Here is a 24,730-nt window from a genome sequence, read left to right as displayed (position 1 = left end):
GAACCCGACTGAGGGAACCCTGCGAATTGGGGTGAACCCTAGAACATTGTGATAAATGAACTGTGTGAATCCTGACTGGGGGCTTTAGAGAAAACCTGACTGGGGGCTTTAGAGAAAACCTGGCTGGGGCTTTAGAGAAAACCTGACTGGGGGCTTTAGAGAGAGCCTGACTGGTGGTTTAAGGGAAAGCCTGACTGGAGGCTGAGAGCTGGACTTAGGTAAAGGGAAGAACCTGAGGGGTCTAGAATGACTTTTTGTTGAAATGTGAACTGTGGCAAATGTGAACCCAACAGAGGGATGCCAAGAGAAAGCCAGGGGAAGGGAACCCCTGCTCTCTGATGAGATTGTGAAACTCTGAAGTGTGGAAAGTGTGAACCCGACTGAGGGAATTGTGAAACTGGCATTTGCGCACGGCTGAGGGGAACACTGTGTGAAATGTGATAGTGTGAAGCACGCACTTGCCATAGAATAAGAGAGTGACCCAGCGAGACGTGATTGCCCTTCGGAAGCCTCTGTTTAAATTGGCAAATGCTTTGAGAGGCTCACGCTGAAAGAAGGATCAGGGTCCGGCTGAGGGGGATCCTAGGGTGAAGAGAATCACCCGACGTGAAGGTTAACAGAAGGAACTGTTTGTTTTGTTGTTTTTGGCATACCAGGCTTTCTGAAGCAAGAGACTTTGCATGAGAAGAGACTTGGGCACAGAAGGCCCTGATATAGAGAAAAGAAACTGTTAGTTCGTGCCGGATAAGCGCGGGAGTGTGCTCAAGAGTCCTGCCTTGTCATGTGCTAAAAGCGTGGGGAAGGGAGACCCCGGCCATAACATCCTGACTTATCCTTTTGTGAACACTTCTTTCTTTTCTTGTGAACATTATCCCGCACTATTTTGTAGCATAGCGGTAAGGATTGGCAATAGTTTTTTTGTATAGGCCCTTTTTATTTGCCTATACTCCATTTGGACTGTATTATTATTATTTGATGGTCATAGCTTGCTCCCATCTTAAATTTAGGTTTAGATTAGGCATTTATCTCACCCATTTTATTTTTTAGTTTAATAAACACCCTTGAACTGCGATCACTTGTGTCTGTCTTGCTTTGATACCATGCCTTCCTTACAACTGCCCCCGTCACCCCAGATGCATGAACAAAGGCTACAAACAGTTGTCTGTCCACGCAGTAATGTCAAAACTGGTTATGTAGAGGCACCTTCTCTTTTGGAAACGTCATGAGAGTCCTGTCATCTGACAGAGCCTGGATTTCACACCCCTGGCTGATGTGATGGTGACCAGAAAGGCTGTCATTAAAGTGAGGAATTTGAAGTTGCAGCTAGGCATAGGCGCAGGACCTAGTTTAGGTTCCTTTTCACCTGCAGGTGCATTAGTGGTAGATGATGAATTAGCAGGTCCTTTAGGAATTGCCTCACAATTGGGATTTCAAAGAGAGTCCTGCTCATGCTGTCACATACAGTGGGACAGCACCAACAGACACCCACTCACAACGGATACCTGCAGCCCCTCCTCCACTACTGGCAATCCCAAATCCAAAACCATAACTACAAGAGCAGAGAAAGGGGCACTCTCCTGTTAATCACACCATCTGCATAAGGGCAGCCACCTGCACAAATAAAGCCTGCGCCTTCTGACCCTCCTCCCCTGCCGATATGGCAATGGGCCCGGAAAGACACCTTTTGCTCAGGTTGTGTCTTCATATCAGATCCTCAGTGACCACCTCAGGGCAACCACTATCATCATCCCCCTGTATTGCCTGACCATCCTTAGGACCATCCTCAACAGGGGTGCCAGAGGGAATGTGTGCATCCTTGAAAACCTTGAAAATGTCCATGGAATCAGCCGCGCACTGCCCAGCATACACGCTTCCTGGGTGTTTCTCTGGCGCAGAGTAGGTTGCCTTTTCTGTTGGAGTGGGCCACAGACCAATCCACCAGGGGTAGACCTCATCTGGAAGATGTGATCCACAACTGGTGGACTGGTCAAGAGTCCAGTCATGCAACACTGAATGTTTCTGATGAGAGCATCTGCTCGGACCTTGCTCTCCCCATCCAGATGGAAGGCTTGGACACAGATGTTCCTCATGATCAACCACAACCACAACCAAACAGCCTGGGCATCCCTGCATAATTTTAGGGACCACACACTGTTGTACTTGTTCATATAAAGCATTGTAGTAGTGTTCATTAGGAATATAACTTTCTTCCACAGATACTGTGGTTGGAAACTTTGCAGGGCCAGACGGATCGCACGCAGCTCCAAAGAATTGATATAGAGCTTTGCTTTCCTGTCTGACCATCTTTTTTCATATATCCAGCTCGTTAAGATATGCTCACCAGCTCGTCATGGAAGCATACGTGATGATCTGGGCCTGAAACACCAGAGTACAAATGGTTAGACCACCATAACATTTGCCTCCTTGTAGCACCAAGCTGGCACTGATAACTCCAGCTGAACCTGGTCTCTGTGACCAATCGAGGGAATGTGTTCCTTCTCTCCAAGGGGTAGCCCCTTCCTGTGAGGCTAGGGAGGTAACCCCACTCCGCAGGCCCTTCCATAGTGGTAGCAGCAAGTGGGACCTCACTGAGAGAGACTCCTTCTTAGGAGACAAGGACTCCCGTTCCTGTGAGGAACTCCATAAAGCTGTACGCATTATGGCCTACCTGGGAATGCTTCCAAATATCAGAACCTTTTTCACATCAAGACTGCGACGAAGAAAGTCTGCAGCATATTACTGAAAAAGAATATGTCCCTTTAAATGAGAATAAGCAATCTGCTCAGATGAGTACGTTGATTAACGTAACCTCGATGAACCAGAGAGAAAGGAGAGGGAGAGGAACACGAATGTCGGTCTGGGGAGGCCCTGAGCCACACAACACTTGCAGGAACGAGAAAGCCTGCGAGTTTGAAACTCGCTCTACAGGAGAGAGCAGATCACCAGCGCTGCAGAGAACCTGAAGAGTGAGAATTCCACAGGGCTGAGGCCAGAGAACAGATGGTGGCAAGACTACGGAGCAGGATCCGTGGTGGACCGCTGGTCCAAGCAACTTCGCTGATACCACTGTGAGAGTGATGCCACAGGGTGTCTGGTCCCACAACCGATCACCGGAGCACAGGAAGAGATGAGGGACCAAAGAGAGAGAAGGGACAGTGAGGAACCAAATGCCGACGAAGAAAAGGCATGGGTGTCCCAGATCAAACAAGAGGGATTCCGAGGGCCCCAACTCCGGAAGAGGTTCCCCGGCTAATACAAAGGTAACCGGGAAGACAGGAGTAACGGGGGCCTCAAGGAGGGAATCATTATATCAAACAGCCAACTCGTCTCAGTGCTGGTTACAAAACAAAGTTAATCTTGAAACAGACAATTTAGAACTTGATAATACCAATGCACAGATTAGTAACAAGCTAAAGAAAGAAAGAGAAGAATCAGTGTTCCCAATACCCTGGGAAAGGGAAAAGAGATTAAGTTCCACTTAAACCTAACAAACTGGATATGTGATAACATTAAAGAGGAAATCCCGGAGAAGCTGAATGAACAGAGAGAATAACCAGTGATAATAGTACCCTGGCAAAAGGGAGTAGTAGTCAAGAAGACCACCGTTATATATGATTTTATCGCTCCCAAAACATCTAAACAAATTTATAAAGCAACAATAATAACTTTTAAATTAATATCGACATGCCTTTTACATTGCGCATATTATATACATGCAGACTGTTTCTATAGCCTGTGACTGCCACCTAGTGGCCCTTTTAATAATTTAGAATCGCGGTTTTGTGGCTTTTGAATATCTTTTCAGTAACATTTACCTCTGACCATATTACTTTATACCTACTTTTGCCTTGGCAGTACCATTTACAGGGTGCGGGGACACCCCCGGTAACCCCAAGACCACTTATACCTTTCATTCCTTTTTTTCATCCTCCCCTTTCTACTTTTAAATGAAGTCTAATTGGACTTTTTCCTCCCACTTAAACTGAAACCTGCATTACTATATAATTGCCTATATTTCATTCTTTTTTCATTCGACTACTGTTTTTTATCCTCTTTATTTTTGTATTGCATTATTTTTACCTTTTCATTTATTAACTCTTTATTTTGTACTGCAATGTAATCACTGGTTACCGAAGACCACAGGGTCAGGAAGACACAGGAAACTGAGCTATAATAAACAAAGGGGGACCGACGCCCCAAACAACGAATGCATCAAGGGATATTTTGAAAGACACAACCTGGAGTGGAACACTTATAAAAGATCACTAATGGAACTTCCTGAAAAAAGGAGGAAAATACAGTTGCCCATTTGAAGAGTTTCAGAGACTGATCAGAGAGGTCACAAGAGGCTATTTATGGATCATGTACTAATCTACAGACTGATACTAGATGTATCCTAAGAAGAAGGGAGCCATTCTCAGAGCCTAAGTTAGTTTATATAGATGTAGGGTCAATGAGGGTAGTTTCGGACAGCAGACCTCTTTATTTGGACTTCCAAGAAAGACTGACAAGCACCTTAGTAAAATAGGTAGGGAACACCAATAGTTGTAGGGAAAGATAAGCCATATAATTCTTATTTTAATAAACCATCTTGAAAATGACATCTAAGAGTCTGTGACTTTCTTCTTCAGCTCCTGGATTTTCCTCATGGAAAACATAACATGAGGAGCAAGCCTCAGAAACAGCTAAACTGCAACCATGACCACCCCTGTTCTGAGGTTGTCCAGGATCGATTTGATGGCCTGCAACCTCTAGGCCAGTGAAAAGGTCAATTTTGTATCCAGCACTGTGCAGCCACATGATAGGGGTTGCGTTCTGAGCAAGTAGAGCAGGCCCTTGATCTGTTGAAGTGTGGATAGGAAACCCACCTGGCTCGAAGATTTCACTAACCAGTTATCAAGATAGGGCAATACATCTGCACATGCCAGCCACTAGTGGGATGTCATGGCCACCATTACTTTGGTGAAGACCTTTGGGGTCAATGTGAACCCGAATAGGAACACGCTGAACTGCCAGTCCTGCCCCATGAACACAAAGCACAAGTACCTCCTGTGTGCTGGTAGAATTGGCACATGGATGTATGTGTCCTGGAGGTCTAAGGACAATATTCAGTAGCACTGAAAGAGCACCCAAGATTGTAACCACTGTCACCATTTTGAATTAGTCTTTCATAATGAATTTATTTGAGCTTTGCATGCCTAGAATATGATTCAGTCATCCTGGTTCCCTTTTTGGGATTTGAAAATATCTCGATTAGAACCCAGTATGATGGCCTTCAGATACTCTTTCTATTGCAATTGTTCTTTGAACTTTTTTACCTACAAAAGGAGCTCTTGTTAAAGATGTTTTCTTCTGCACTGTGAGAGACAGTCTGGGTTTGAAGTTAAGAAAGGGGGGTTGTAACCTTTTCCCACAATCTGCAGCACCCACTAGTCCATGGTCACAGCTCTCCATTCCTCAACAAAGTCCTGCAGCCTTTGCCCCATTGTGTAGCATGAGCTAAAGACACATCACATCGTTTTCCCGGTGGCCATCATCTCTTAAGATGCCTTATACTGAGTGGATATCTTCTCCTTTTTGATGCTTTCCACCATAGATATCTATGAACCCCCAACTGTGTGCTGTTGTTTTGAACCTGTCTTGACTTTTGAAGGTAAGTAAAGCCTTTTTTGCTTTACTTATCCTGCTTGCTCATCTATTTTGGGGGCACTCATCAGTCACTCACTTTTCCGATTTCTTTTGTTTTCTATCAGCCCCCTGGTTTTAACGGCTCCTTTTGTGAAGATATTGATCATCTTTTGTTTCGCAACTTACCTATCCCTACTCCGGTTGTATTATTAGGGGACTTCAATCTTCACCTATCCTCAACGCACTCTTCTATTCCATTTCTTTCTGTTCTTGATTCCCATTTACTTCAGCCTCTTGCTACTCCTCCATCTCATATTTCTGGTTCCTCCCTTGACCTGATTTTCATCTCAGCCTTTTCCGCTTCTCCTGTGTCATCTCTCCCAGTTTACCTCTCTGATCACTTACTCCTTTCTGTATCAGTATCTCCTCAATCTTTTCTACATTCTCCTGTTTTTCCCCCTGCATTACTTTCTCTCAGCGTGATCTATGCAATTTTAACCCTTTACTCTTTAATACTGCTTGTACTTCTGCTCTTTCCTCCCTTCCCTCCCTTCTGACTTTTACTTCTGACGAGGCTGTGTCTTCTATTTCTACATCCCTTTCGACCTCTCTCGACCAGCTCTATCCTCTGTCCGCCCTACTCGTCAACCTTCCCAACCTTGGCTTTCCCCTCACCTGCGCTCTATGCGCCGTATTCTTTGTCATTTTGAAAGACGTTGGCTTAAGACCAAATTAACATCTGATCACTCATCTTACATTTCTTATCATGCTCTTTATGATGACTGTCTACTTTCCGCTAAGCGTCTTTATTTCTCAGATCTTTTACATACACAGTATACCCATCCTAGACGTCTTTTTCAAACTCTTGCTCGGCTCCTCTGTCCTCCCACTCTACATCACTCTGCTAGCTCTATCTTATCCCCTTCCGACTTTGCTCAATTCTGTTCCTCTAATGTTCTTTCTCTTCGTAATGATATTGAAGCCTCTAACCCACCTAAAGTCATCACCCCGCCTACATCTATTTCTCGCACTTCCATTGCTCAGATTTCCCACTCTGAAGTTTCTCTTTTACTATAAAGCTCATCCTACTGTATCCCCTACTGACCCTAGTCATTCTGCACAAATTCCCAAGGTCTATCCTTTCCTAGTACCCTATCTTGTTTCCTTTTTTAACATCTTGTCTCTCTACCTCTAATTTTCATATGTCATTTAAGCATGCTTCTATCCTCCCAATTCTAAAGAAACCTACTGCTGACTCTCTGACTGTTTCTAATTTTGGTCCTATTTCTTTATTACCCTATCTTTCTAAACTACTAGAACGGCTTGTCTACTCTCAAATTTCCACGTTTGTCTCTAATTCTTCTGTTCGTCCTCAATTTCAGTCTGGCTTTCGTCCTCTTCACTCCACAGAAACTGCTCTTCTTTCTGTGCTGAATTCTCTTCTCTCTGCTCGATACTCTAAACACTCATCTTTTCTTATTCTTCTAGATCTATGAGCTGCTTTTGACACTGTTGATCACTCTCTACTTCTGGCCTCACTTTCGTCTTTTGGTTTTACAGGGTCTGTTCTGTCTTGGTTCCATTCATATCTATCCAATAGAACATTCTCAGTCTCTTAGGCGGGCAAGTCCTCTAAATCGTTCCCACTTACCCATGAGGTGCCTCAAGGGTCTGGAATGGGTCCTTTTCTATTCTCTCTATACTTCTTATCTTGCTATTATTTCCTCTTTTGTGTTATCTCACCACTTTTATGCTGATACCCAACTATTTCTTTCTTTTTCTTCTTTTACTTCTGAAATCCATCATACTCTGGCTGCTTGCCTAGTTGCTATTAAATCTTGAATTAAGTAAAGTTTTTCCTTGCTAATACCATTCCTCCCCCTCCTTAACCTTCTTTTATGTTCTTTCCCCGTCTAAGCTCACAATCTCACCCGCGGCCCGAAATCTTGGCCTTGACTTTGACACTAATCTTTCTTTTTCTTACCGCATTTCATTAACTTCTTGTTCCTGTTGTTTTCATCTTCTCAACATTCGTAAAGCTTGCCCATTTCTTACTTCTCCAGCATGGGGTCTGGCATGGATTCACATGCTCATGAATATTCCCCGTCGTCAGGCTGTGAATCCTCGTTAAAGAAAAATCAGTATCAGTTTCGTTTCTGATCTGTCTTTTGTAGTAGTAACCAATCACTGATCTCTGTGTCATACTGACCACAGCCAATGACTGCCGTCTCCCTAAGCCCCGCCTCTGGCAGCCATCTTCAGATTTTTACCGCACGTTCAAGTGTTGGGAGTCCTCGTGCTTAGCTCTCGAGCTTTTGCTGCGTGTTTCGCACTTTTTCAGGTGAATTTTCACATTTTCTCGGTTAATCGAGCCTCAAGCTCCACCGTTCCTACTTCCATTAACGGGTACCTGTTGCGGGATTTTCCTATGCCCCTCAAGGGTGAAGATTTTGTCGAATCAACCTTTTGGAGGATTCCAGAAGATTTGCGGCCTACTTCGAGATGGCCCAGGACGCGAGTTCGTCAACCGGACCCAAGCTGTTTCGCAGCTGCCCTGGATGCGGGCTGCAGAATGTGTTTAAGGAGGACGAACATTCGCGATGCCTCTACTGTCTTCATGGGGACAAGACTCATGTAGAGAAGGACTGCCAGTTCTGCAAGAACTTGTCGGAGCGGACCATGAGGGACCGTCGATCCCGTCTCGCCAGCTGGTTGGAGAAGGGCTCAACGGGTGAGAAGAAGAAGAAAGGGTCCGAGCGGGGTTCTAAGTCCTGTGCGGGCACCCCGGCGACGGGGGCCCAACACCAGGCCAAGCGCCGCGAGTCCGCTGGCTCTGGGAGCGCCGAAAGGTCGGGCTCTTCGGTCACCGTGCAGGGCGCACCTTCCCCAGTACCGTCAACCACGAGCCAGCGCTCCGGTTCGGGGAAGAGGAAGTCCGAGACCCCGGGTAAGCTTCGGGAGAAGCCCCGTCTGATCTCGGGAGAGGGGGAGCGAGGCGTCGCCCCTCCCCCTAAGGAGAAGGCCCAGGACGCACCTAAGGTGGTGAAGGCTCCTACCCAGCAGGCAAAGGCCTCTATCGAGGCGACTCTGGCCAAGCCGCAGAGACCCCGCCAGCGGAGACTGCCTTTGGGACTAGAGTTTCCCTGCCGCCAAGGAGGGAATCCTCCTTTCAGCCCATCGTCCTGGCCCCCATGATGGAAGAAGCGAGGGGGGGCACGGTGTCCTCCTCGAGCTCGGAGTCAGCCTCGGAGGAGGAACTGACCGAGGCCGTGAGGAACCTCGAAGTCCAATTCGAGAAGGTTCGATCCCGTAAGGAAGATCCTCGGGAGATAACCGAGGAAGACGACGATGGCGAGGAAGAGCAACCTTCCCTTCTGGCGCAGCCGGAACCTAGGCCTCAGGATAGCTCGGCAGCCATTTTGTTTGCGATCCAGTCCTTATGCTCTGAGATAAAGATGAGATTACCACGGCCCAGGCCGGAGGACCCGCAACCTGGCCCGTCGGGAAGTCCTCAGAACAAACGACGGAGGACCCAACCCTCTCCTCCACTCGCCCCCGTAAGGCCTGCAGTTCCCTCCTCATCCTCCCATGAGTCGGGAGATGACGGTGCGGTGGGCTCGACGACAGGTTCTGAGGGCGACGACGACGGAACGGGTCTCCCGTCTCCCGTCGCACGGGCCTCTCCGCCCGACGAGATTGGCTCATTCCACGCCATGATCGCCAGGGCGTCCGAATTGTTCCAGCTCTGCCCGGAGGAGCAGAAAAAGGAAGGTTTCCTCCATCAGCGCCGGGAGGCCAAGAGGAAGACTGTCATTGCAGTGCCTCTAATCAATGACATCTGGGAGGAGGTCCTGTCGGTACTCAAGAACCCCTCCACGGCACCAGCCAAACGGGACCGGTACGAGAAGAAGTACCGGGTCCCCGAGACCGCTCCCCTGTGCCTCAGGGCCCAGCCAACGCCAGACTCGGTCGTCTCTGCGGCGGAGAAGAAGAAAGCGGTGGGGTCAGGATCCTCAACGTCGAATTCCCCTCCGGACGGCGAGGGTAGGAAGTTGGACGCCATGGGGCGACGGGTCATTTCATCGGCGACGACGACGATCAAAGCGGCCAACGCCCTGGCGATCGTGGCCCGTTACGACAGGGAGCTCTGGTTTAAGGTGGCCCCCATATTGGACTTCCTACCGGACGACAAGATGTCCGAGGCCCTGGAAATACTTCAAGAAGGCGAGATGGCGTCGGACCACGCCATAACGGTGGCAACCGATATTGCCGACACCGGGTTCTGCCAGCTGGGCAACGGAGTTTGCCTACGACGACGGGGTTGGCTCCGGGCGACCGACTTCCGTCAGGACGTCCAGACTAGGGTGTTGGACATGCCGTTCGACGGCAGCAACTTGTTCGGGAAGGCAGTGGACGAATCCCTCCAAGCCATAAAGACGGACACGGAGACGGCCCGCGCCCTAGAAGCCCTTCAGCAACGACGGCCCTTTCGGAGCTCCGGAGGCAGACAAGGGGCCTCCAAGGGATCCAGCGGTGGCTCGTCGTCCTACCGCCAGGCGGCACGCTCCTCGTCTCAGGAGGCCTACAGGGGTCGCGGCAAGCAGGGAGCGCCTCGCCGCCGTCGGCAAGGTGGCCAGGGCGGCAAGGCCACCACCTCCAAGCAGGACTGAACCGGCCGTGGCCTCGGGCCCCCACTGAAGCACCCCGGTGGGAGGCCGGCTGACGAATTTCGTCGGCGTGTGGAAGTCCATCTCCACCGACAGTTGGGTGCTGGATACCCTGGCAAGAGGACACTCTATCGAATTCCTGAAGAAGTGCCCTCACGTTCCACCTGTGGCCAGGAAGGAAAATCACGTCCCGCAACTGCTGTTGGAAATACGGGCGATGCTCAGGAAAGGCGCCATCGAGCTCGTCCCGAAGAGGCTCCGGGGCTCTGGGGTGTACTCAACGTACTTCCTCGTCAGGAAGAAGATGGGCGGCTGGCGCCCCATCCTGTACCTTCGTCGTTTGAACAAATACATCAGGTCACAAAAGTTCAGGATGGTCACCCTCCAGCACGTACTGGGACAGCTGGAGGGAGGCGACTTTCTATCGTCGTTGGACCTGGAGGATGCATACTTCCACGTTCCCATCCTCAAAAGTCACCGAAAGTTCCTCAGGTTCGTCGTCCAGGGACGCCACTATCAATTCAGAGCACTGCCGTTCGGATTGAAGTCGGCCCCCAGGGTTTTTACCAAGTGCCTAGCACCTGTGGCGGCACGGCTGCGCCTGCAGGGGATTCACGTCTACCCCTACCTGGACGACTGGCTCATCCGCTCAAGGACGAGGGAACTCGCCGTCGAACACACTGTGAGGACCGTCCAGCTACTCACAGACCTGGGATTCGCAATAAATTACCCAAAGTCCTACCTGGTGCCGTCGCAGGTGGCCCTGTTTCTGGGAGCGAAGCTCGATACAGTGAGGCGCCTGGCGGCACCGTCGGAAGAACGGACGAAGGCCATTCTGGGCAAAGTGCAGCGCCTGCTAGCCACGGACGTGGCCAGGGTGAGGTCCATCAAGTCCCTCCTGGGGATGATGTCCTCTTGCATCTACCTGGTGCGCCTCTGCAGACTACGGATGCGCCCTCTTCAAGAATTTCTCGACGCTCGTTGGATGCAGGCGATGGGCAGCTTCGAAGACAAGGTCCCCCTCAACGAGGCGTTCCGGCGGGCGATTTAGTGGTGGGGCGTTCGAGCTCACCTCACTGCGGGCAAGGACTTTCAGACGCCGGCGTACCAGGAGACGGTGACGACGGACGCTTCCCTGGAGGGTTGGGGCGCCCACACCGGAGATCTCCACGCAAGAGGCCTCTGGCTCCCGGAGGAGAAGCTGCTGCACATCAACATCCTGGAACTCCGAGCCGTGTTCTGGGCTTTCAAATCGTTCCTCCCGTCGCTCAAGGGCAAGGTGGTGCGGATCTTCACGGACAACACCACAACAATGTTTTACATACGGAAGCAGGGAGGCACCAGATCCCCAGCCCTATCCAAGGAGGCACAGGATCTGTGGCATTGGGCGGTCGCCCAGGGGATGTTCCTGGTTCCCTTCCACATGGCAGGAGAAAGAAACACCATCGCCGACTCGCTCAGCAGGGAACTGCGCGCGTGTCACGAGTGGGAGCTGCGCCAGGATCAGGTGGATCAACTCTTCCGACGATGGGGCAAACCCCAAATCGACCTGTTCGCAACAGCGACGAATTCGAAGTGCCAGAGGTTCGCCAGCAGGTTCCCCCAGCCGAGAAGCATGGGCGATGCGTTCTCGTTCCCTTGGGATGGCCTATACCTGTATGCGTTCCCTCCGTTGCCGTTGCTGCTTCGACTCATCAACCAGCTCAAGAGGTCCCGGTGCAGGATGATCCTCGTCGCACCTGCGTGGCCGAGGCAGATCTGGTTCCCGGACCTTCTGGACTTGTCAACGTCCCCACCCATCAAGCTGTCGGCGGACGCAGATCTTCTCTCCAGAAAAGGAGGCGCCATCTTCCACCACGACCCGGCGTCGCTGAACCTGCAGGCTTGGCTCCTGCAGTGCTAGAGTTTGGAGGGTACGATATACTAGCCGACTGCAGAGAGGTTCTTGCAAAGGCCAGGGCGTCCTCGACTCTCAAATGCTACGGTCACAAGTGGAAGAGGTTCTGTATCTGGTGCCGAGCACAGAAGATCAACCCCCTATGGATTACGGCCCCTCAAGTGCTGCCGTACCTGCTATCGCTGGCAAAGGCTGGGCTAGCCCATGCCTCCATTAAGATTAATCTGGCGGCAATCTCCAGATATACCAGAACCACAGGACGGACGTCCCTGTGCTCCCATCGACTGGTAAAAGAGTTTATGAAAGGACTGTTCCGGTCGTTCCCGCCGGTGAAGGCCCCGGCCCCGGCGTGGGAACTTAACGTGGTGCTGACCAGATCATGGGGCCCCCATTCGAGCCGATGCACTCCGCACCGATGAAGTTTGTGTCGTGGAAGACTGCATTCCTGGTGGCCATTACCTCTGCACGACGAGTGGGAGAGATCCAGGCCCTATCCTGCAAAGCACCGTACTTGACTTTCCATGCCTCGAGGGTGGTGCTTAGGACGGACCCCTCCTTTATGCCCAAGGTGCCATCGGATTTCCATCTTAACGAGCCCCTGGTGTTACCTGTTTTCTTCCCGTCTCCTTCGTCGCCGGCCGAGAGGACTTTGCACTCGCTGGATGTGGCTAGAGCGCTGAAGTTCTACGTGGACCGCACAAAGAGTTTTCGGAGGACATCACAGCTGTTTGTGAACTTTGGACCTGTGAATCAAGGGAAGGCTCTCTCGAAGTCTTCCATTTCCAGATGGCTCTCCGGCTGCATCATGCACTGCCACCGGTTGGTTAACCGACCGCTGCCAGGCCGTCCGAGAGCCCATTCGACCAGAGTGATCGCTGCTACTACGGCGTTCCTTTCTGGTGTGCCCCTGCTGTACATCTGCAGGGCTGCTACGTGGAGGTCGACGCACACCTTCACGAGATTCTACTGCGTCGATCGGGATTCCAGGGAGGAGTCCAGGGTCGGCCAAGCAGTGCTGCGCAACCTGTTCGCTTAAGGTGAGCCTGGTGAGGAGGTAAGAGATGCTTAATGTTGAGTTGTTGTATTGCTTAATGTTGAGCCTTTTGCCACCTCCCGTGGTTGTGCATGTGTGTACTGCTATCTATTCTTATATTCATGAGCATGTGAATCCATGCCAGACCACATGCTGGAGAAGGAACAAGTTACTTACCTGTAACTGTTGTTCTCCAGCATGGGTCTGGCATGGATTCACATGCGAACCCTCCCACCTACCCCTCTGCGGCTCTTCACTTGGTCATACTGCACCTTCACGTGCTACCAAATCTGAAGATGGCTGCCAGAGACGGGGCTTAGGGAGACGGCAGTCATTGGCTGTCGTCAGTATGACGCAGAGATCAGTGATTGGTTACTACTACGAAAGACAGATCAGAAGTGAAACTGATACTGATTTTTCTTTACCGATGATTCCCAGCCTGACGACGGGGAATATTCATGAGCATGTGAATCCATGCTGGAGAACAACAGTTACAGGTAAGTAACTTGTTCCTTTTCAAGCATCTAAACTCCTAATTTCTTCTTAAATATTCTCCATACTTTTCTACTGTTCTACTGCCCTCTTTGGACTTCTTAGCTCTCGTCTTGCTCCTCTTAAATCAGTATGCAATGCCGCTATTCGTCTTTTGCGTCTTCTCTCGTTTCAGGATTCTATCTCTTCTTCCCTTGCAACTCTTGTATGTCTACCCTTTTACTCTCAAATCAAATTTTATTTTCTCTGTCTTGTTTTCAAATATCTTTATGGCCTGGCTCCTAATTATCTTACTGCATTAATATATTTCTATATTCCTTCCCGCTCTCTTTGTTCTTCTTTTCAGTTTCTATTGGTAGCCCCCCCCCCCTGTCCTCCCTGTGCTCAATCTCGTTTTTGCTCTTTTGAACTTCTTGCCCCTTACTGGAATGCTCTTCCTCTTTCTCTCCGTTCCATCTGTCTACTCTTTATTCCCTGAAGTCTTACTTACTCCAATATCCCTGAGTGATGGTTCTCTGAATTTTATTGTGTATTTATTTTTTTGTACCATTCTTCATCCTCTGTACAGCGCTTTGGTTTAAGGCGCTGAATAAAATCAAAATAAAATACAAAATACAGTCCCTATGGCTATCAGCGCAAGGAGACACCAGTATGAAATGTTTGTTTTACACTGCACCCATCTCCTTACAGTGCAATGCGGTAGGGGACTTTGTATCCCTTTTTATTTTGTTTTAAGTAACATTCTGTTACTTGATTGCTGTGTCCATTATAGGCTGGCGGTATCAGACATTTTTCTACCATGTATTTTACATTTTTCGCTGCACTTTTGCATTGTACCACATAATGCAGGTCCGATAGCACAGCGAGTAGAGCGCTCGCTTTGACATCTGTGCAGAGCCTGCTGATGCATGTTCTAATCCCGGCAGGGCCAAACTCAGCCTTTCATCCTTCCGAGGTCGATAAATGAGCACCACACACCGTGGGTAATAATAAGCAGCGCTATATAAATGCTAAATTATTATTATTATTATTATTAATGCCTTTTAGATGATCACAAACTCTAAAATGCCTGTGCCACAAGATTTCAGACTTTCCTTTGGCCAACCTATCTTTTCGTCCTCTTCCCACACTCTCTGGGTGAGATAAGCCATATATGGTGAGACCTTTTCCAGGTAAAGCCTTTGCTTTCTTGAGAAAAGTGGTGGTACATGTTTGTGTCCGAATATGGGGGATGGTGTGGTGATCCCCCGCTCATATCACACCAGAGATTCACCGCATCTGCGGGAAACACGTCTTGCACCATCATTTCACTGCTTGTGTGGGAAGGCGTGACCCTGGAATCTGCCGTAGCGGCTTGGTTTGCTGCTATGGGAGAAAAAAACACAACACCCGGCGCTCCATGCATGGACAGACGCACACTTGATGCAATGATAACTCCATGTCACGCTCACGTGACACAAGGCTCACAGTTAAGCTGGTGATTTAAGGAGAGTGTTGTCCGGGCATCAGCGCTTCTCAGCTGTATTCCTTGAGTGGCTTTTTGCAGTCTTTTGTCCTTTCTTCTGGACTACTGGATTTTGGCAATTCTTTATGGGCGCGTGTCTTTGGATTTCCCCTACTGGATTGGTGACTAGGCTTTCTGGAACATTTGGACTCTGGGCCTGCTTTCTCTAGCAAACATCTCTTGATTTGGATATGGACTTGGTTTTCTGATTTGGAACTACTACATCCTCTGGGGTAACTATTCTGTTTCTTCCCCTTCCCTTAGTTTCCCGTCCCTTGCTGCCCATATGTCCAGGTTTGTTTTTCCCCTCCCTTATCCTAGTATCGTCGCCCCCATACATTCCTTCTCCATTTGGATTCAGGTACTTCTTGTTTTAGAAGAAGGGTTGAGAAACCTGTTGTTGCTTGATTGCTGACACAAGTTTGCTTTTTCTTTTCAGCTATGCTGAGGGCCTGCCAGTCTTTTGCGTAAACAATTGGCTGGTAGAGCATTTTATATCTCTGGCTGGTTTATTGAGTAAAAGGTCATATAGTTCACCTGGGAGTCTGAAACTGGCAGATATGACTGTCTGGTCCCAGTCCACATCCTAGCCAAAGTGTGTGTGTTGATGGGCAGATGTTCTGGCTAGAGGCTGTCCATGATTGGATAGCCCCAGCCAATTTGAATGGTGCAGATCCTTGCTATTGGTGGGCTTAGGGCGACTCCAGCTAGAATTTAGAATGCGATCAGAACGTCAACAAGACCCTTTAAAAAAGGAGCATCTTGCTGAAGACCTGTGAATCGTCACTGCAGTCAACCAGCATTGCTTCCATCCAAGTCCTGGTGAAGCACTGCTCTTTTGTCTGATCTCCTAAAGCATTCTTCTGTACTTGAACCCCTGACCGGAAGGAACAATTAGTCACAAACCCTGCTCGGGAATCCTGCCCTTGAAACCCATCAGAAGTGTCACGGGACCGCCCTGCGGGCTTGACAGTCTATGCTACCTGGCGCCATCCCAAGTACAGATTTGTTACTCTACGCATCCTTAGCTGGTGAGACAAGAGGTCTTCCCCTGCAGTTGCAGCTCTCCAGCAAGTCTCAGCAGCCGTCTCGCCAGAGTGCTTAACCGCCAAGTAGCTGACCTAAATCCTGATGCCGAAAGTGACCTCTGCACCAACGATCCCTGGACCTCCTCCAATAAAACCAATACACAATGTAAGTGGGCCAGCAGATTCTAAAGCCTGATAAGTGTTTTCTAATGGAATCTGAGTACAGGTGGTGAGTTTACATATTGGTTTATAGACATAATTTCGAAATCAAAAATTTCGAAAATCGAAAAAAAAAATGTCGAATTTATTTTTTATGAGGTTTTTTTTTTCGAAATGGGGGGGATCCCACTCAACCCCCCTTTTTTTTTTACCTATATTTTTTTATATAAACTAGAGCCAAAAAAAAAATATCGAAAAAAAAAATAATTCGACATTTTTATTTTCGACATTTTTGATTCGACTTTTTTGACATTCGAAATTTTTTATTCGATATTATGACTGGACACCATATTTATTTATTTCAAATTCTTCTACAGCGCGAACCAGGCACTAATGCATCGGTGCACTTGACAGTTTTACAATTACAATTACAAGTAAAAATAGGAGACAAAATGCAGACTGTCAGCTCTCACTGGAATAAACATTACATCATAAATCAAAACCGAAAGACTAGTCCGCAGAAGAGACCATTAAAAAACTGCTTTCCACAGGAACTTCAAATAGTCAGTAGTCAGATGAAGGGCATTAGGCAGGCATTCCAAAATTGAGACTGCTGCTCCAAAGAAAGATATTTTCATAGAAGCCGTAAACGTACATTTACAGACCTTCGAGCCGCAAAGAAGCTGTTCTCTTAAGACAGCCCCATCTAAACCCAGCCCATACATGAGATGGATCTGTTTTCCAACAATTAACAGTGACTGAACTGAACGCCTCTTTATAAACTATTTTTGCCTACAAAAGCCTTCTAGCCGCATACAAAGGATTAACTGTGGGCATTGTGACATTTAGGGCACTAGGTCTCTTCTCTTTTTGCGCAGAAAAACGTTTTAAGTATAAGGCCTTATGTCTATATGGCATTGTAATTGTGTTTTTCTACTCTTTAAATTACTGATTTCTAACTGGTTTATTACTTACCTTTATTTTTTTCACTAGCTTTACCACATTTACAGCGTTCTATAATCTGATCTAACTTTGAAAAGTAAAGTATTGGTGTTCTTTAGCAAGAGCGTCCAAGATTGGCTTTCCATATTTTATTCTTTATATATAAAGCGGAATGTGTCTGTGTGTGTTTGTCCGGCTATACAAAATCACACCGTTGACCCACGTCTACCAAATTTAGCATGGATTCCTCTTTTATCTGGGGCAAGATTGTAGTCTATGTTTGGATGCAAAAATCTAATATGCAAAATTAATTTTGTGTGTGTATGTGTGTCCGGCTATACAAATCCACACCGTTTAACCCACTGCTACCAAATTTAGCTGGATTCCTCATTTGTCTGGGGAAAGATTGTAGTCTATGTTTGGATGCAAATAATTCACTCCATAGACACCCTCCTTTATTGATGCTCACCCCGATTCACAACAGTAGGTACTAGAAGGAGGCAACATTTGGAAAAGTGTATGAAGCAACATTTTTGATGTGTTGGTTATTCGTTTGAAATGTATCACTACTGCATACAGTTCGAAAGTGTTTATTAAAGCATTTTTAAAGGGATTTAAACACATTTGAAATTTTATTTTTCACGCCACTCCAAATATGGGAAATGGCAAGGTTACAGTTTACTTAAGTTCATTCACAAAAAGAGAGCACAATCAATCAGTCTTTCTTGGACACTTTCTCAAATGTGCTGAAGCCATTGAGAGACTGAAACATGCCGCACAAAAAATGTCCATCACTTGGAAAAGCTCCATCCGATACAAAGCGAAAATCAATATCAAGAGCTTCTGAAACATTACAAACAGCAGCCTGACTTGCCGACTAGAGGACAAGAGCCACTTTCTGCAGGGCAAATTAGATGCCAGAGCAAACTGAAGCAAGACTTGCTGACATGAGGACAAGAGCAACATCCTCCACGGCATATAAGACACCAGTGCAAACTGAAACAAGACTTGCCGTCAAGAGGACAAGGCCAACATCCTCCAGGGCAAATGAGACACCACTCGATCAGGACACGGGCAACGCCGGGTACCCCAGCTAGTAGTATATATTTGTTAGATTTGCTTAGCTATGGTTTTCAATGATAAGAGTTTGTTCAAAGCCTAATACATATAACTGTATTGTATACATTCTGCCTTTCTTGAATTTTGAGTGCTCTGTGTGTGCTCAACTGAACCCTTCAGCACCCATACACTCTGCCATGTCTAAGACTTACTGCTCAGTCACACTATCTTTATAAAGTTCTAACAATCCCTCTTATCAAGTGCATGTGCTTAAATGCTGTTTGTGTGAGGTGGCTGTGTGTTATGCACCAATACTATATGGCAGTGGTGCACAGTTTAAGAGTGATCTACAGTCCCACGGTGTGAGCGGTTTGTGTGAAGTCTTTGACCTTTTCCAGGGTGTGGTCCACCTTGGCCCCCAAAGAGCTAATCCTCTGGAAAGGTCATGTCCATGATGTTTTCTTGGACATCGAGCGAGAACCCTTACAAGTGTAGCCATCCATGCTGCTGGAAGCTTGCAGGTGTCACCCTTTCCCTAGCCACTGAATCAGCAGAGTCTGAGCCCGACTGAATGATGTGCCTGAAGGTCTCAAAGCCATCTGCAAGCATTTCACTCTTTGCCTTTTCACTTGCCGTTGGTAGCTGGTTGATGCTTTCTTTACAGTGTTGTGGCAGCATTGATAGAACGCAGGGCTAAAGACACTGAGGTGGACACCTTTTGGCCATAAAGTCGATCCTCTTAAACTCCCTGTCTGGTGGCAAGCTTGGGAATGCAGTAGAGTTGGCTCTGCTGTTGAGGGGTCCCCATTGAACAGCCTGTACTTCCTTAGCATGTTCCTGTTCAGGGCCGTCACAGGCCTTGGTTTCCCAAATGTCCGTTGCTAGGAAAGATTTTTCTTTTTGAAATTTCCTTCCATTAACATCAATGGAATCCCCCAGCTATTTGATAAGGCTTGCAGCCTATACTGACTATCGGGGGTAAGTTAAGTCTTTTTACTTTACTTACTTTGCTCGACTCACTTATTTTGGGGGCACTGGCCAGCTCATAAGGTCATCAGTGCAGAAGGACTGTCCCCTGTGCAAGATTCCTGTATTCTTTTACTTTAGCACATATCACCTTATAGTGCAGGATGCCCTACAGATAAGGGGTGTATCAGCCACTTTTACTCCCTAAAAATAGGCAAATACTCCCAAAAATAAAAACAGGAAGTAAAAATACACCCAATAAAAAATGGGAAATGGACACACAGGAGCGTGTGCCTCTGCTTTCACCCACACAGTTCCATGAATGTGTTTGGACCAGTAGTTAATGTACCACCACAGGAAGAAACGACTACAATAATGGAAGAGGTCAATTGGATTCTTTTAATATACATGAATAACTTGGTGCAACAACTTATTTCTCACAAAAACATTTCTGTTTTACAATTGAACATATGTTTACTCATTTATAAAATACCCCCAATGGGAAGAGACTCATGTTTTTACTCCCTAAAAAATCCTTTTACTCCCAACTTTCAAAAATAGGGAGTAAAATACTCCTACTTCAACATCATATCTGGAGCACTGACTTCAGGAGTACTTAATATTCCTTTTTCTTTTTCTCTACTGACATTTGTGTTACCTTTCTGATGTGCGTAGGACAGGCTGATGTAATTTCTATTATTTATTTCAGTGTACTTGTCTGCATGTTTGTTTTAAGGCATAGTGCCATTTTGAGTTTCATATACTCAAAATAGTAGTGGCATGTGTTTTTTTTCACCCTGTCCTTCGGCAATCTTTTTCTTTGGCCTTCTTCCTGCTTTTTCGGGTCAGGAAATGCCATATAAGGCATGCAAGTTCGATGGATCTAGCTTGACTTGCTGGGGAAAATGAGGGTGTGTGTCGCCTGACTGGATATGGGCGCTGGAACTGTCTTCTTCGAATCCACATTCCAGCCAGGGGAGGTCTGTTTTTGGGCAGATGTGGGGTTTGCGACTGGCTCTGATTGGACAGCCCATGCCTGTGTCATTGGTGGGTTGGGGCATACCCCTGCCCAAATTTGGCATAAGAAGAGGAGTTCTGCAACTATTTCTCAGATCGACCACTGAAACCAAGACCTCGATGAAGAGGAGTCTGTACTGAAGACCCATAAGACTACTGCTGAGGATGAACAGCATTGCCAAAGTAAAGACCTGTGAAGCCCTGCCTCTTGTGCTGCGACCATTGAAGACCCTTCTCAGTGCTTCAACCCCATGACTGGTGGAACCACCCGTTCCAGGCCCCTGCACGAGAAGCTCGTAACAAACCATTGGAAGTGCCAGGGCACTATCCTGTGTGATGTCGAGACTGATCAAAGGCCTCTAGGTGACACTGGTCACCTTCCTGTGCCTGGGTTTGGCAAACTGCAAGTCAATGACTTGTGGCTGAAGACTGTCCCTCCTGCTGCTAATGCTCTCCAGAACAAAGACTAATGCTCTCCAGAACGAAGAGTGGCTTTCCTGGAGCTGAGTATTCCTTGCCACCAAAATAGAGTACGGGCGCAAGTTTGAATACCTGTTTTCGCACCAAACTCCCTCCATGGGTACTGTATAAGCCCCACACAGTTTTTCCCTAGCTCTCCCTTGCTTGGTCCCAGTTCCGGCCAAGGTCCAGCCCTGGGTACCCCCTAGTGTGGTGGGATTGGGAGTGTACCACTAAAACCTTTTTATTTACCGTTAAAACTCCCATAGTGCTTTATTCTGGAACCTTATTCAAAATGTTAACTTTGAAAGCTTGTTCTAAGTGGCCTTTCAAGACTTCCTGCTCCCTTCTTAGGTACTTATTTGGAACTTTAACTCTGTTGGGGCAGTAGGCCTACTTGGTAGGGAGGACTGCTAAAGCTATAAGGGCCTTATAATTAAAAGGCAGAGTATATGGTTTAGGTTTTAAATGCATTGTTTCTCCACTTTACTGCTTACCGTTTTCCTTACGTCATTCATATGAACTGTTTTACTGTTTTTATTGCAAAGTGTAGGTGATCTCACTTTCAGATCACAAGCTCTGTATATATAGTTGATTTTTATGAGTGTGTGTTAGTGATAGCTGCTGAATTTTTACTTTACCTGCTTGGAGCCAAAGTCCTAATAAATTAGTATATTTTTGTACTCCAGTATTGCCTATTTTATTTGTATTCTCTATGTGTAGTTAACTTTACTATTACACCACCACCATATCTCCTAAAGTCTGCCATACTGCTCAGCCTACATTACCTTGACAGTTTGGCTAGACCTGAGTGCCAATTACCCTGTTCAGAAATTAGGGTGGCTTCAACAAACCCCCAGGGCTGGTTCTGAAAACACATTTTAACACCCATGACGTGAATCCCTAAAACATTCCCGGAAAGGGTGAAAAGGCTTTTCCTCCTTTGGCCCTTGCTTATCACACCAGTGAGCTTCTTCTATAGCCTGTGGTCTGCAGAGTCCAGGACCTGAATATCCAAGGCCTTTGCATCCCGTCATGTAACGGCAATGCATGACACACATTCTGCATTGGGGTCCAGTGGCACCCTTTTGTTGAGGTGTCCAAGCCCCTGACATACTGGAAGTCTTTTAGGACCTAATCTGCTTCACCTGACCTCTCCTTGTAGTCCTCCTTAGCTCTGAATTAATGATCCTCAAAATAGTCAATTTTGAAATAATCCTCCTGATCAAAGACCTCATCCAGCTTTTTACACGATCCCCTAGTCGTATCCTCCGCTCCAAAGCAATAGGTGTCCAGCTACATGCAGCATCTACAGTGGTGCAAAGCTGAACTCCAGCTGCACCGCTTTCAACTCCACAGAGTCAGTGTAGGAATCCCTGCTGAACAGGTCCTCGACCAGAGCACTTGGCTCATCAATCTTTTAGGGGATGTCCTGCTTCATGGTGTCACACGGTGCTGTCTCCAGATCTGCACTGGGTGACAGGCATGGTGGGAATGGAGGTAGAAGTCACCAGTAGTTTTCATATTTTCGAAAACATAGACAGCATCTCTTGCCAATAGGACTCTAAGTCGTCCAGCATTTCCGGCAGCACCTGTGGTTGCCTAAGGGCTGTCACCATTGATCTACCAATAGGGTCCCTGGCAGAGTCATCCATTTGTCTCTTCTTTGTAGATTTGTCAGAGTACCTATGTTTAAAGAATTGTGAGGCACTCCTCAAATGCAACCGCTTCTTGTGTCTCTTCATGAAACCTGTGGAAGGATTCCGGCCAAGACGAGCCCCTGTAGCCCTCTGGAGGCAAACGTCTCCCCTTGTTTTGCTTCTGGGACATCAGAAAGTGAAAAACCTGGGACCATCTGGCCTTGGATGTCATGCCCTGGCATGCCTCGCACTCCTTGATGTTGTGTGATGAGGCACCATGTGCAGCATACATGGGTGCCCATTAATGGACATTGTTTAATGACACAGGCTTAAACCCAGAGGGTTTCTTTCTCATTTCCAAAAAGAATTTAGATTATCCAATTTTAATGAAAAGAAAGTTAAACATTCCTGCAACCTGTGGTGTCAGAAAAAGAAACTACTCGGGTGGGTTGCGCCACATATAGCTTAGACATTCTCACTTCTGCTGGAGGCTGCCAGGTGCACACCGTACCACCGCAATTATGGGTGTGCCCCTCCCGCCAACCCCCCGGATGCCACCTGAGCATGGTGCAAACATTTTTGGAGTCTCAGCCTAGCCATTTCGAATATAAGAATCTGCAGAGGTTGTAGTTTCCAATAGAACATATGATTACAAAGATCAACCAGACAGACAATTTCCCAAACAGGTCAGAACATAGCTGGCACTCATTGGCCAAGTTCAGAGGCTGTGTATGATTACAGACTAGTGCCTCTCCCATACAGACCTAGATGACCCTAGTGATTTAAAATGAATCCAATTACATTAAACCTGCTCAAACAAAGATTCTACTTTTTCTAGAAAATGTTACACTCTGCCTGGTGGAAGGGAACAAAAAAGCGGGTTTTTTTCTACCAATCTTGATTGCTGTATACTGGCTGCTCACCTTAGACCAGTTTTGTGCAGAAAAAAAGTGGCTTACATTAATGTGCAAATGTATCAATCTGAAAACATTGCATTTACCAGTGTCATTTTTAGATGTTTCTATAATTATTTGCAAGTCTTTTTTTCTATCAAAATGTTTCAGAATCCTTTAAGTTTCTCTAATATATTGATGCCTGAATCTTCTATGTGGGGAGTCCCTCTTTATGCCCTTCACCCCGTCTTCTACCTTCAATCCTTCCATCCCCAAACTCCCCTTCCTACAGTAGAATACTTGTGGTGCTAAACTGCTGACTAAAGAGTTTTTATTGATTGTGCTGTCCAAGTAAATTGCTATTATGTCTCTTTCCATGCCCTCATCATATGTCTTGACCATATTTAGCTTATATTGCAAAACAATTCATTCATTGTTATGGGATCTATGTTTTTTCAACCCATGGAATGTCTACATTCACTGTACTCGAACCAATCCTCTTTGACCCATCACATAGTTCAGAAGGGAGGCGCAAAAAAGTGGCCCAGCCGAAATCCATGATACATGTTTGATTATTCAGACTTCTTAATTGTTGTGATTGACTAGTAAGAATCTCAAAGGCATTACAAAACTTTACACTATGGAATAAAAAATGTGAACTTGCAGGAAGGAGCTGAATACCCATATTCTGACTGAAGTGTTCATTTAGCCACTTACTTTGCTCTTTTTCTGAAATGGTTGCAATGATCTTAGATCCTTCACATGCTTTAAGGGTGGGTTTGACCCCAGCATTAATATCTATGGAAAACACAAGTAACATGTCTTACATAAAGTGGAGTCAAAGGGAAATGATAGACGGTGGACTGTAGAGGAAGAGTGAAGGGATGGAAGGTTAAAGAGTGAATCGGAGGAGAAGGACGACATTGGAGTAGTGTATACTGAAGAAGGGATGACAGACGAGCATAGGGGAAAGGTAATTAGGATGATGGTAGAAGCAGGCTTTTGGCCCAGATAAGTGGCCGGCATCAGAACCCCAGTTTTTTAGACTATTCAATTCGCAGACAAACCTATAAGCTGAGTATGCAATGTATCATGTTTCCAATCTTATGTTTACAGACCTGCGAAAGTTCCGTTCTTACAGAGGGAACGCTGTCCGAGATCTTCTCAGGGCCATGCGGAATAAGGTATGTTCTACCCTCTGCAAGGCCTTGGCTCATCTGAGCGGTATTTCTCAATACTCTCCTCCTGGTAAGGCATCTCTTTGCTGCTCACCACATATAACTTCCTTCTTCCATTTTAAGTAGTGCTCCTCACCTCTAGCTATTCTGTTTCCCTTTAATACTTAT

At 47.0% G+C, this 24,730-nt stretch overlaps 1 protein-coding gene across 1 annotated transcript in view; it reads left to right on the top strand.

The window, feature by feature from the left end:
• ERN2 (endoplasmic reticulum to nucleus signaling 2) overlaps positions 1–24,730 on the top strand; it is a 1,116,259-nt gene that overhangs the window by 1,067,760 nt on the left and 23,769 nt on the right. The window contains exon 21 of the mRNA XM_069647392.1: positions 24,501–24,568. Within this exon, the coding sequence (XP_069503493.1) occupies positions 24,501–24,568 (68 nt within the window). The remainder of the gene's footprint in view (positions 1–24,500; positions 24,569–24,730) is intronic.

This window comes from Ambystoma mexicanum, chromosome 2q (genome assembly GCF_040938575.1).
Source record: "Ambystoma mexicanum isolate Mex_15411 chromosome 2q, UKY_AmexF1_1, whole genome shotgun sequence".
Taxonomy (NCBI): Eukaryota; Metazoa; Chordata; class Amphibia; order Caudata; family Ambystomatidae; genus Ambystoma; species Ambystoma mexicanum.
The sequence above is the reverse complement of the archived record's forward strand: the minus strand, read 5'-3'. Positions and strand labels throughout refer to the sequence as shown.